Raw genomic sequence first — 12,683 nt, 5'->3', positions numbered from 1 at the left:
TTGCCCGATGTCACCCAGCAGGTCAGTGGCAGAGCTGAGACTAGACCCTAGGCCTCCTGATTTCCAATCTGGCATCCTATCCTCTGAACCACTGCCCATTATTAGCATGGGTTTGTGCATCAAATTAAAAAGAGATGCATGAGTCTTTCAGTACATTAATGAGGAAAACCTTTTTGTTGTAGCAGTCGTTGCCCTTTTCATGTAATTTAATAAAGAAAAGATATACTCTGAAAATAGTTTTCTAGACATTGACTTATTTATATAAACCATGCATCGCAATGGTGGTACTTGTGGATACATGTAAAGAGTAGTCAATTGGACATGGGACCACTTTTGAGATTGTACTGGTGGGTAAATATTTCTCTGTAATGGACAATGAGTTTATTACATATTGGTTATTTTAATGTTTACAGTTTTTGCTTTAATATTTATAATAATACTCAAAGCATTAGATGGGAAGTTAAAATTATAAATTACATCGAGATGCTTTAAAAAATGAAATAATCTGCAGTAAGGATGTCTGCAGTACTTAAACATCTATGAACCAGCGAAGCAATTCCTTCATGGGTAGAAGCAACATCCCATCATACTCCAGCTGAAAGGTTGTTTTTAATTATCTTTGAAGTAAGCTTTGGGGTTTCCAGTTTGGCAGTCCCACAAGAAAAGTAATGTGATCCACAGGAAATGATACATGATTTAGAGCAGATTTCAAAATCTTTTTTCTCCAGTATTAGAAATATTCTTATGACATTTGGGACAGAGTATCCTGTCCTAACATTTCTGCAGTCTTGTAGCACTAGTAGTACATACATACATTCCATACATATAGTATTCCATTTTATAACAGAAACAAGATTGTAGAGCAGTTGTTTCTAATCATGGTATCTATAGACAGTAGCAGCTGTTTACCAGATCTGTTCCTCCTGAAATGAAATCACAGAACCTAGCATTTTCTGCCAAACATCCAGCAAATCACATTTATGGTTAGGATCGCTTGCTGAGCAGCATGCTCTAAATTTGAGAAAACAGCTTCCTAGGGGAACAACCACTTGGAACCAACTATTAATATAGAGCTAGTAGTTAATGTCATATCTTTATTATGTTTATGTATGAACAGTCAGAGAAGGGATTCAAAATAGAATTAATTTCTTCATTCAACAAAGCCCTTTCCAGAATACTTGCATTAATGTTATTCATCTTGTATGTTTATCATTTACAAGTAGCTTTAATTTAAAAAAAGAAAAAAGAAGCAGGCCCATTTGTCACTGACAAAAAATGCACTATAAACCTTGGCCATAATAAATTGTTGCTGGAAATGTAATTAAAATAGCATTGAGCTGCTACTATAACTTCAAATCAAACTCTCTATTAACTATATAGTATTGTGCAGTTTAACCACAGTCATTTCTTTGAAACCAGAAGGTCTTTTGAAATGTTATTTTGCCTTTGTTGTTAACCTGTAAACCTTTGTATTTACAGCGTCAGCAGAATGCATTAAAATATGTGACAGAAGAGTGGTCTCAAATTGAGTATGAACTATTAAGGGAGCGAGGTTTGTGGGGTCCTCCCATTGGCTCCCATCTGGATAAATGTATGTTGGAGATGACAGAGGGACCCTGCAGAATGAGGAAGAAGATGGTACGAAATGACATGTTTTATATTCAGTATCCTTACATGCCAGAAACTGAACAAGAGACAAATCTGCTGGTAAGTGTACAGTATTTGAGTGTTTGTAATAGTTTTTAAGCCTTATTATTCTGAAGTGCAGTGTTTGTTTAAAAAAAATGCTCATCACAATTCATGAATTCAGTCTAGTTGGTATTACTGAAACTGGTGGGAAGATTAGCATGATTGGAATGTTAAAAATCCTGCCCATAACCTATGTGGGAGGGATCAAGTGGGCAGAAAGAGAGTGAAACGGCTCTGTGTCAAAAATATTACGTTTTTCCTAGTCATTAACAGCTCAGAAGCAAATTATCTTGAGTGCTTATGGATTGATGTTTGAACAGATAAAGTGCAAGCGGGGGTACTATTAGGTGTCTGCTACAGACCACCAGTGATGCTAGAGAACAGGATGACCCACTCCTTAAGCATCTGTCTATATTGTATAGCAGAAAAAAACTGTTGTCACAGGAACTTCAATATAAATGATGTATGCTGGAGATCTCATGCTACCAATACTAAGACACTCTTCAAATTTCTAAAAATTGTAGATGACAAATTCCTAACGCAAAAAATGTTGCTCCCACCTTGGGCAAATTCTATATTAGAGCTCTGGACAGGTAAAGAGGAATTGGTAACAGAAATAAAAATTAGTTGTTACTTAGGTGCAAGTGATCATAATTTGATCATTCTGTTTACACATCATAAATGTGAAGTCCAAATCAGCAATATATATACACATTTGGTGCTTTAAAAGGCCAGTTTCACAAAGCTGAATACAATTTAACCAAATTGGTTGAGACTGTAAACAAAAAGTGTCTATTATAATTGGAAAATGTTTAGGACCATTTTACTAGATGCTTAAAAAGCAACAATTTCACAATTGAAAAAGAAGACTATGCTAGTTAAAAATCCAGTAAGTCTTAGAGAGCAAGTGAAAGAACCAATTTAAAATAATAATAATAATTAATAATATTAAATAAATGGGAAAAGGGAGAAGTCGATAGCAATGAAGACGAATTAGAAGCTATGAATTGTGGAAAATTCATAATGGAAGGAAAGGGACACAAGGAGAAATCTGTGGCTTGCAGAATTAAGGACAATAAAAATTGTTTAAGTATATTAGGAATAAAAGGTATAGGTCTGTTAGTAGTATTAATTTCATAGAGTGGTACATTTTCAAAACATTGCATGAGGAATTTGTTCTTAAAGTTTTCATGCATATTAAATTACCAGTGGCCTAGCTAAAACAGTGCAAGTGTTGCAGTCATGCTGGGGTCCAATAAGATGGAGCAGCGCTCCGGCACTTCACCTGATGCGTGGGGTCGCTGTGCCACTCACTCAAATTTGACCTTGCCACCACTCCTTACAACAGAGGGGCAGCCAGACCAAATTTGAGTGGTATTGCGACAGGGTCTGCAGGGGTTGCAGCGCCATTCAGGTTTGGCCCAGCCACTCCTCCATCATCACAGGGACAGCTGAGCCAAATTTTGAGTGGTGTTGGAACCTGGGCAGGTCAAACTTGAATGGCACTGCAGCCACATGCGCCAGTTTGCAAAGCCACTCATCACTCAAATTTGGCTCTCACTGAAGTTCCCAGGATGGTGGGTGAGGGTCTGGGAGCTGAGTTGTTGGTGGGCTGTGGGGAGTGCTGGAGGGGGTGGAGGGGAGTTGTGGGGCAAGTGGGGGATGCTGGGAACCATGATGTTGGATGTAATCAAAACTTTAGATTCTGGAGTTGGGAAGGAGTTCCCTAATCTGTTATTGCACCATGGCCCTCTAGAGCCTTGTTACACCACTGTAAATTACTGAGAGATTTTGGTGAGAAGTGTAATTTTATCTCATCCACTTCAGTAATCCTGAGCAAAATGGATATCGTATTCCATTAATATAGATCAAACTCTAGGCCTACTGACCTAGATTAGTGTGCACACCTGAATTGCACACATGAAAATACTAATACACATGCATCAGTGTGTTTTTATGCACATGTGGGCCATGTGCAGAAGTACATGTGCCCTTTTGTAACACGGACAATTATTGGTTCTCAAAGAAGGTATGTGTTCCCCATATTCATTTTGGAAGTCTCTCTTTTCTTGAGAGAATCCTAATCATATAGAAATGAGTATTCAAGGTTTTATTTAAGAATTATGAATGAAACCAATTAATAATGCAATGTTCTGACCACACTAGGCTAGTTTAGATAGTGAATATATTTCACTCTTAGTTGGAGTTACACGTACACGCAAAGAGGAGAACATACCATCAGGCATTCTTCCCAAAAGTGATTTTTTCTGATATGTTTATACTTAATGCCCTGTTTTCAGTCTGACTTCTCAAGTAAACCTCCTGAGACACCTGATGATACCATTCCTCAAAAGGTAAAGAAACAAAATTACCCACTGAAAGAATGTCAAACAAATACAAATGTTTTCCTGCATGCTAGGCAAACTTAACAAGGCTTTTACGATTGGCTTTCAACGTTGTTCTTTCAGTAAATATTTTCAGGATTAAAGGTTTCCAATATTCACACCTAGAAGATGTTGCTGTGTTTTCTTCAGTCTTCACTTCTTATAATGTTCTGTAGCTCTTGCCTTCTTTGCTGCACACTAACAGGCTGTGTTGGGCTTACTCTCACTGTTGTCACTGTACATGTGTATTGGCTTGGGATCTGAATTAATGGACTATGAAACATGTTTAGTAATGGGCAATGTGGTAATTTTGTGTCACTTAGGAAAACTAACACCACTATTAAAATATTTTTTTTATTTGGTCGTTGATTATTTGGAGCATGCCTATCCCAAATGTATTTCAATAGTGTCTTATGCTAGTAGAGGGTTTAGAAAGTGTTCCCCATAAAAAAGAAATAATATTTTTTGGAATAGTGGGGCTGTAACCATTTTGTTGTTGGAACTAAAATCAAAATTTTGATTTCCCCTTTTCCCCCAAATCCTTTCCTTCTTCTGTAGCTTTGTCATTAGAAAATAAGGTGCATAATGTAATGAACTGGTATTATGTTTCAAAATATCAAACATACCTCAAAAGAAATTGGAACGTACACATTACTGGCCATTCTATATACAAGTATAAATGTAATTTTGCTTTCATATGCAACTGTGTTCAGTCATGCCCATCACTAAGTATGGTATGTGGGATTCATTCACTTCTTTTGAATTAGACATGTTGTTAAGCTCAAATGTGTGAAATAAAAGTGGTTATTATTTAAGATGTTAAATGTAATGGTTTATATAGTTACAATTATCCTTTCTGTCATTTTAATATTTTGGTGGTTTTTTTGGGGGTGGAGGTATTGTTTGGGTTTTTCCCCCCATAGGTTGTTCAATGATTATTTCCAGAAAAACACTATAGCAATAAATATTGTCACTGGAACAGCCATAATCCAGTTATCTGTTGCTAACACACCATGACACGTGGTTTGTCACTATCTATCTAATAATAATTTTACAGATAATACTATCTAATAATAATTTAATCTATTTAATACTATTTAATAATAATCTAGATAATCTATCTAATAATAATTTTCCAGATAATACTATCTACTCCAAAACGTAAAGCTGTAAGGGATCTGAACAGATCCCTTACAGCTTTACGTTTTGGAGTAGATAGTATTAACTGGAAAATCTCCATATCAGTACCCTGCATCTTTTAATATTTTAGCACATCTGTTCATAGCTGTGCTATTTTTGTCTACATGAGTTTTTTTGTATTGCCCAATATCAATAGGTGAATTACATGAAGAGTAATTGAAAACCACATTTTTTTCCCAATAATTATTACAGGAGCATATGAAGTAATATATACACTCATTAGATTGGCAGATGGTAGTGTATGGCACCACACTGGGTTTATGCTAATAGTTCTAGAATGGACAGGAACAATTATTTGTTTTCATGGAAAAAGTGTGATCAAATAAAGATTTTTTTAAAGTTCCAGAGCTTAACTCATATAAAAGCTGGGTTTTTTAGCAATTTTTTTTTCTGGCAATAGCCACAGAAGAAAACCTTCACTACAGGTTCCAAATCTAACTTTTCCACATCCACATAAATTAGTTCATTTTTTCACTTCGGAAAGAGGCACATTGCTCATTTCATCCTTACCTCTTTTTATCCCCATCTTTACTTCTGTGACCACCATAGGGTGTTTACTGTCCTGATTTTGTTATCTGTCCTTTTAATTATAGTAAAGTCATTGTAATCAGATGTTTAACACAAGAATTAACCTTCAGAAGAAACATGTGTAATATACATTTGTAGCCAGAATTTCCGTTTAGGAGCTGGAGTTACTGAGATAATTTGCAATAGTTCTCCCAAGGGGACAGTCTGCAAATTAGTTACATTAGTTAACGATTAACATCTTAGGCCTTCTCCTGCTACCACCACAAGTTTGCAGAATATTAGTTAAACCTTAGTTTCCTTAATTAAATGTTTCTGAGTCTTAAATCCAACTCCCTGGCTATTGTGTGATTTAATGCACATCAGTATGTACACATTTTTACCTTTCTTTGTTGTATGCATTTAAACTAATGCATATATTGTAGGGAATGACAAAATAGATAAATAAATCTTAAATGCAAGTTTGTCTTTTTGTGGCAATTCATAACACACAGGCCACATTTAAAAGCTCCATATTTCAAGTTTGGTCATCATTTCCCAGTCTGATCATCATTTCTGTGACTGAATAGCTTCCTTGCAAATCCACTTAGGAATTAAATCTTACATTTTATACATAGGTTTTAACTGGCTTATGATTGACCACAGATAAATACATGATATTGTTGAGCATGTAATGTGCACACAGTAGTCTTGGAAAAATTTCATTTCAGTTATTAGAGAGTTGACTTACTAATATTTTCATTCATTTACTTCTAAGAAACCTACTCGTTACCGAAGAGCTATAAGCTATGACAGCAAGGAATACTACATGCGCCTGGCTTCTGGAAATCCTGCTGTTTTCCAAGATACTATAGAAGAGAGTTCAGAAGGTGAAGCCACTCAGCAGGAGCCAGAACATGGTGAAGACACTATTGCAAGAGTTAAAGGTAAATTCATCGTTCTCTCTGTGTTTTGAAATAACCTATTTGATGTTAAACTTTTAACTTTTTTAAACTTGCTTCTCTCTGAATAAGTCTGGATTTCTTCAAATTACCAGTGCTGTATAAATGAAACATAAAGGGTCCTGTAGGTCCCCATTTTACTGCCACAACTTTAGGCAGTTAATTTTGAGATTCACATGTTTTTGAAAGGTGACTTCAGCTACTACTATCATCAACCAGACAAGAACCTTTTAAAAATGTATGTACGCACACATGCACAAGGGAGTTGAGTTTAAAATAACTGGGAAAGAATTAGATAAACAGTTGTTCTTGGGGAAAAAAATCCTTTTCTTTACATTCATAGCATTTGTTAGAGTTGGGGGACACCTTAGTTTTAAGTCACTGTCATGTCCTTCTTGATCTAAAAATCCTGACTAATCTGCTTGAAATCACAGAAAATTACAGAAATGTTAAGAGAACACACAACTACAACACACTTCACAGAACAGAAAAAAGCAAAAAATAGTGTGTCCAGTGTGTCAGCTCAATAGTGTGTCCAGTGTGTCAGCTGGATTTTAAGGTTTAACAGTTCTTCTCCCATCTGGCATGTCTTATCTGGTGATAGGCTTTCAAGTTCTCTGTCTCCACTGCCAGAACCTCACCTCATCCACTCACCATGCGTGCACACAGCTCTATGGTCATTTGGGACAGCAGGGATGCCAAGATGTTCAGGCTCAAATATGTAAAATTAAAAGAAAGAGCTAGAACAGGGTGGGTAAAAAGGGGAGAAGTGTCAGTTCAGGACGTGCTCCCGCAGTGGAAAGGCAGTAGTATTGGTGATAAACATTGAGGTATAGTGGGAAACTTGCACTGTATTGACTAGCACTGCTATTGGCTTATGCCAGTTTGATTACCTTCCCACTTATTGGACACCCCGTATATATCCCCCCAAACCCTGCAGTGTTTGTCAATACATTGATTGCCTCTCTGATTACTATGCAGGTCTGGTAAAGCCTCCTCTGAAGAGATCTCGCTCTGCACCTGATGGAGGGGATGAGGAAAACCAGGAGCAACTGCAGGATCAAATAGCTGAGGGTAGTTCCATAGATGAAGAAGAAAAGACTGATAATACAACTTTGCTTCGACTGCTCGAGGAAGGAGAGAAGGTACAGTACTTCCGAAATACTGATCAATTACTTTATCTGGATTTCTACTTTGTGCCTTTCTCTGATTTCTCCAGGTGTGAATATTTAAAACACGAACACTGATCATACGTGTCGAAAGGAAAATTTAAAAAAAAGTCCTAAAATGACCTCCCTAACTCTACCCTTTCATCCACCACATATCTCCAATAAACCTCTCCTCCCAATGTCAGTCCTGGAGAACAAGCAGATCTTACACTAGGCCTGATGGTCACCAAATATAAGATCTGGTGGGCAGTGGGCAAGTGCATTCTTAGTCCAGGATGGGTCATTCTGCCTCCAGACCCCTTTCTGTTAAACCAGGAGTTGTTAGCTTAAGCATCCCAGGTGTGTGTACCTACCATGATATCACACAAGGAGAGAGGAATCTGTCACAGAACCAAAAATGAAAACCGTCTCATGTCTAGGACATTAATAACAATTAATGTGCCAGATAAGCATTACTTACAGAAAACTACATACAATAGATATGAAAATATTAATGTAACAATCTTGATTTACTCAAATTCATCTCCCTTCATCTTATGCCAGCCTAAAATGTTAAATCATTACAAATATGTATTTTATTCTTGAGAACATTAAAAGGCTGCTCTATGATTGCGTTGGGTTCCAAGTTTTGTTGGTCTGATGAGAACCTCTGAACAAGCATGTAATCAAGGTTGGGTAACACATTGATGGACTAAAGTTTGAAAATGAAGCCCAGGAAACATGAGCAATGATTAGCTCATTGTGTACGTGTGTAATACCCCCAATATTTTAAAAACAAAAATATTTTTAGCTTGTATTTTGTGATCACAGCATAGCTAGTTATTTTGTTTAAAGCTGTTTTATTGCAGTAATTCAGTTATGGTACACAACTTCATGAGTGTATTTTTTTTCACAGTGACTGATTTGTTTTAATACTGAAAAAAATATATTCAAGCCCTGACATTTCACTTTGATTGTATTCTGTTGTATTTTTCTTGTCTGTTACTGAATGTTGCTTAAAACATGAGATGCTTTTATGCTGTCCAGTTGCAGACCTTTGCAAGAAAATAGCACTAGTACAATATGTATGATTCAGACCTGCGTACCAGCAGGGCAACAAAACGTAAGCCACATTATGCCTCTTCACCAGTGTGCATTGGGGATTATATGAGGTGGTGTCTGAAGAAAAGGGTAAAAAGGGCCATCGGTGACCTTCCTCCCATACTCTTGCTGAGCTGGGGGGAGATGAGTTGAATCTTTGCAGTGGCCCCCAGCATATGTGAGAGTACACATGAATACATACACTGTCTCTGCTGCTCCTACCTTCAAAATGTGAAAAACTGACCACTAATGAATTCTCCTCTAATCTGTCTGCTACAGCAGTCTGGTAGCATATATCACCTTATAAATCTTGTTTAGTTTTTTTGACATATCCAAGTGATTGTTTATAAATATGAATGAACATACTGTCACAAGTGCCATAAAATAGGGACAATTTGTTCTTATTCCCTACGGAAGGAGTATATGTATTGCACTAATTTTCCTGAAAGAGATTTCAGCACCCTCACTAGCAAGCATCTCTCTCCTAATTTCATACACCACTTTGAATTTTTTCCCTTTAAGTCTACAGTAGATTGTTGACTCCTGCATGATTCTTGTGTTGAATGCTGTATGATTTTGCTTTGCTGAACAGGGTGATGGTGCTGAATGTTGATTCTTCTTCGCGTAGTGTCCATATGGGTGTTCCACTTCAGGTGCGCACCCGCCTCTCAAGCCCTTGATCAGAGATTTTCAGTTACCAGTGTTCGTTCAGTGCACACATGTGCCCTACGCCTCCTCATGCTGGGTACCGAGGCTATATAGGGGTGCACGGGCAAACCGCCATCAGTTCCTTCTCAACTGCCTGGGCCTGAGATGGAGCCCTAGCATGTCTGCTTTGAGTGTGCCTTGGCTTTTCTAATATTTCTATAGTGGTTGAGGTAATTTTTATAGTTAGTTGTTAGTATATTTATAGTTAATTTGTTAGCTAAGTAGTGGGAGGGTTGTTTTACCCCTCCTTTTCCTCTTGGGGAGACTTTTTTTTTTTTTTTTCCTAGCAGGGCATGCCTGGCTCACTAGGTTTTAAACGATGCCCCTCCTGCTGAGAGGCTATTCCTGTGAGTGATGGCCACTCTATGTGTGTCCATTGCTTGGGGGAGTCCCACGTCTTCCAGGAGCACAACTTCTGCCTGGCCCTCAAGTCCAAGACAAGGAAAAACAGGGAGATTAAACTCAGACACCACCTGAGTCTGGTCAGGAGACTCCTCTTCCCTCCAGTACATCTGTCTCCGACTACATCCAGTGCCGCTTCTACCTTGGTGCAGGCTGCCCTTGAGAAAAGGAAAACTTAGGAAGCTTCAGGGAAGGCTTCCAGAAAAAGGAGGATGGACTCTCACCTTAAGAAGCCAGCTCTGAAAAAGTCAAGTCCCCGGTGAGATCTATGGTCTCCGAAGCCTCGACCTCTCGAGTCAATATCGTTGAGTCAAAAGACAACTCCTCCGATACCGCAGGGCTATAAAGTCCTGGAACACAAAGGAGAGAGATGGCACCAGTAGGTCATCGGTACCTTCTACTAGCAAGCAGGGTAAACATAGATGCTTGGGACTGGCCCCATCGAATTCCGCCCATCCATCTTTACCTATGAATTCGCCCAACGCTCAGTACCTGTGCATGCCGTGTCCTCGTTACTGAGCAAGCAATGACGTCAGACGGCACTGGTGTCCACATTGGTACTCTCACCATTGGCAGTACTATCGGCTTCATCTACCGTGTCAGTACTGATCCTCTACTGGGTACCACAGAAGTTCAGATATACTAAGGACCTCTCAATAACCGATGAACCAGAGTCCCCAATCTTCATGGGTACTGAGCACCTCTTGGTACGGATACTCCGAACTCCAGACCACTATTATTATCCAAACTTGTAATCTCATCAAAAAAAATATCAAGTTAGTTGGACAGGATCTGTTTTCTTTAAACCCATCTTGAATGGCATTAATTACGTTACCCTCCCTTCATTCTGAATTAATCAAGTCCCATATCAGCCAGTCCATTATCTTGCCTGGGATTGATGTAAGGCTTACAGGCCTATACTTACCTAGGTCATCCCATTTACCCTTTTTTTAAAATTAGCACATTAGCTGTCTTTCATTCGGTCTTCTGGAACTTTTTCCATGCTTCAAGGGCTTAATGAAAATGGACGTTAACAGTCCAGCGAGCTCCTCAGCCAGCTCTTTTAAAAATCTTGGATGCAAGTTATCTGGACCTTCTGATTTTAAAATGTCTAATTTTAGTAGCTTCTGTTTAACATCCCCCAGAGATACTAATGGAATGGAAAGAGGGTTGTCATCACCATAGAATGAGACTATTCCATGTTTTTTTGCCAAATATAGAACAGAAATATTTACTGAACACTTCCACTTTTTCTGCATTATTATTGATAATTCTCCATTGCCATCTAGGACCAATACCATTCTCAGGATTCTTTTTGTTCCAAATATATTTTAAAAACTCCTCCTCCTATGTCAAACGTTCCTTTGTAAAGAAAATTAAAGCAAAATCTGTTTATCCAATTCTGAATTAGATTAGATTAAATTAAAAAAACAAAAACAAGAAACCTTTCTGCTTGATAAAGACAGTTGCATATACACATAATTTAGTGCAAAAATGGCTGAACTGTACAAGCTGGAACTTTCCAGGTTGCTTATTTTTCACTGAAATGGTGGTTCAACATAGTTAAGTTTAAAAAAATTGTAAATAATTGGAGCAGGAGGTTCCATTAACACATGAGCATTGTATCCAGTCCTCATTGTGTAGTTATGGGAATGCTTCGCTCACTGTTGAAGTGGACTGGCTCACTATGTGACTGAACAACTTTCTTAAAAGAGAGAGAAAAAAACTTCAAGATAATTAGCCTGAAGTATTGCAAAAAAACAATCTACACTATTTCAGTACACCTGTTATCCAGTCTACGTTGTTCATCTTAAGGTGTGTGGGAAACAGAAAATAATTGAAGTTCTTTAACAATCGTATGTAACCTATTATTGCTGTTGTTGTAGTTAGAATACCTCTTAACTGAAGATCATAGTCCAGTACTACTTGGCTTGTAGACAAGGTAGAATTAAAATTAATTTGCATATCAAACTAAGCTTGGAAAAGTCTTCAGTTTTCGTATACACTGCCCAAATCTCTGATTAAAACATCTTTTAAGAACGTCAGTTGTTGTGCCTTGCTGTGGTTCCATTAATCCTTTGTCAGTGTCTGTGTTGTTTCATTCCTGGTTCTTCTGATAGATGACCATAATTTAGTTTGGTGTTTATTCTGTGGGATAATGGAGAAAAATTGTCTCCCATTTTAATCTACGTTTTGTTGGTTATTGTTTAAACAAATGGAACACAACTGTTTTAGGTAATATTAGTAACAGACTCTTGTATCCTAGTAAATTTTCCTTTTATTGAATCCCTGCTTTTATTCTTTTATGGATACAGAATACAGTAGAAAGAAGGGAGTATATGATTTCATGTATATTGATATGTATATATCATTTGTTCTGAATTGTACACAGTTTTATTATAGCCCATTTGTAGTTCATTTGTCTGATGTGTCTTTATCATATTTTTAATTAATAAAACAAGTAGCACAGAATTGCTGTATTTACAAATAAGAAAATATTGTCTGGGAGAACAAGCCATAAGTTCCAACAAGACAACAGACTGAACTTGAGCTAAATTAAACTGCTTTTAATGGGTTTCATTACA

General features: G+C 37.5%; 1 protein-coding gene across 9 annotated transcripts in view; it reads left to right on the top strand.

Moving 5' to 3' along the window:
- WDFY3 (WD repeat and FYVE domain containing 3) overlaps nucleotides 1–12,683 on the top strand; it is a 296,640-nt gene that overhangs the window by 250,804 nt on the left and 33,153 nt on the right. For 8 of the 9 annotated variants that reach the window (XM_043545050.1, XM_043545054.1, XM_043545049.1 and 5 more), the window contains 4 exons: nucleotides 1,480–1,707; nucleotides 3,990–4,043; nucleotides 6,556–6,724; nucleotides 7,721–7,884. In XM_043545050.1, coding sequence (XP_043400985.1) covers nucleotides 1,480–1,707; nucleotides 3,990–4,043; nucleotides 6,556–6,724; nucleotides 7,721–7,884 — 615 coding nt within the window. The remainder of the gene's footprint in view (nucleotides 1–1,479; nucleotides 1,708–3,989; nucleotides 4,044–6,555; nucleotides 6,725–7,720; nucleotides 7,885–12,683) is intronic. The other variant, XM_043545053.1, reaches the window with a different exon arrangement.

The sequence above is a fragment of the Chelonia mydas genome, chromosome 4 (genome assembly GCF_015237465.2).
Source record: "Chelonia mydas isolate rCheMyd1 chromosome 4, rCheMyd1.pri.v2, whole genome shotgun sequence".
Lineage (NCBI taxonomy): Eukaryota > Metazoa > Chordata > Testudines > Cheloniidae > Chelonia > Chelonia mydas.
Note: the sequence above shows the minus strand (reverse complement) of the source record. Positions and strands in the feature narration are given on the sequence as shown.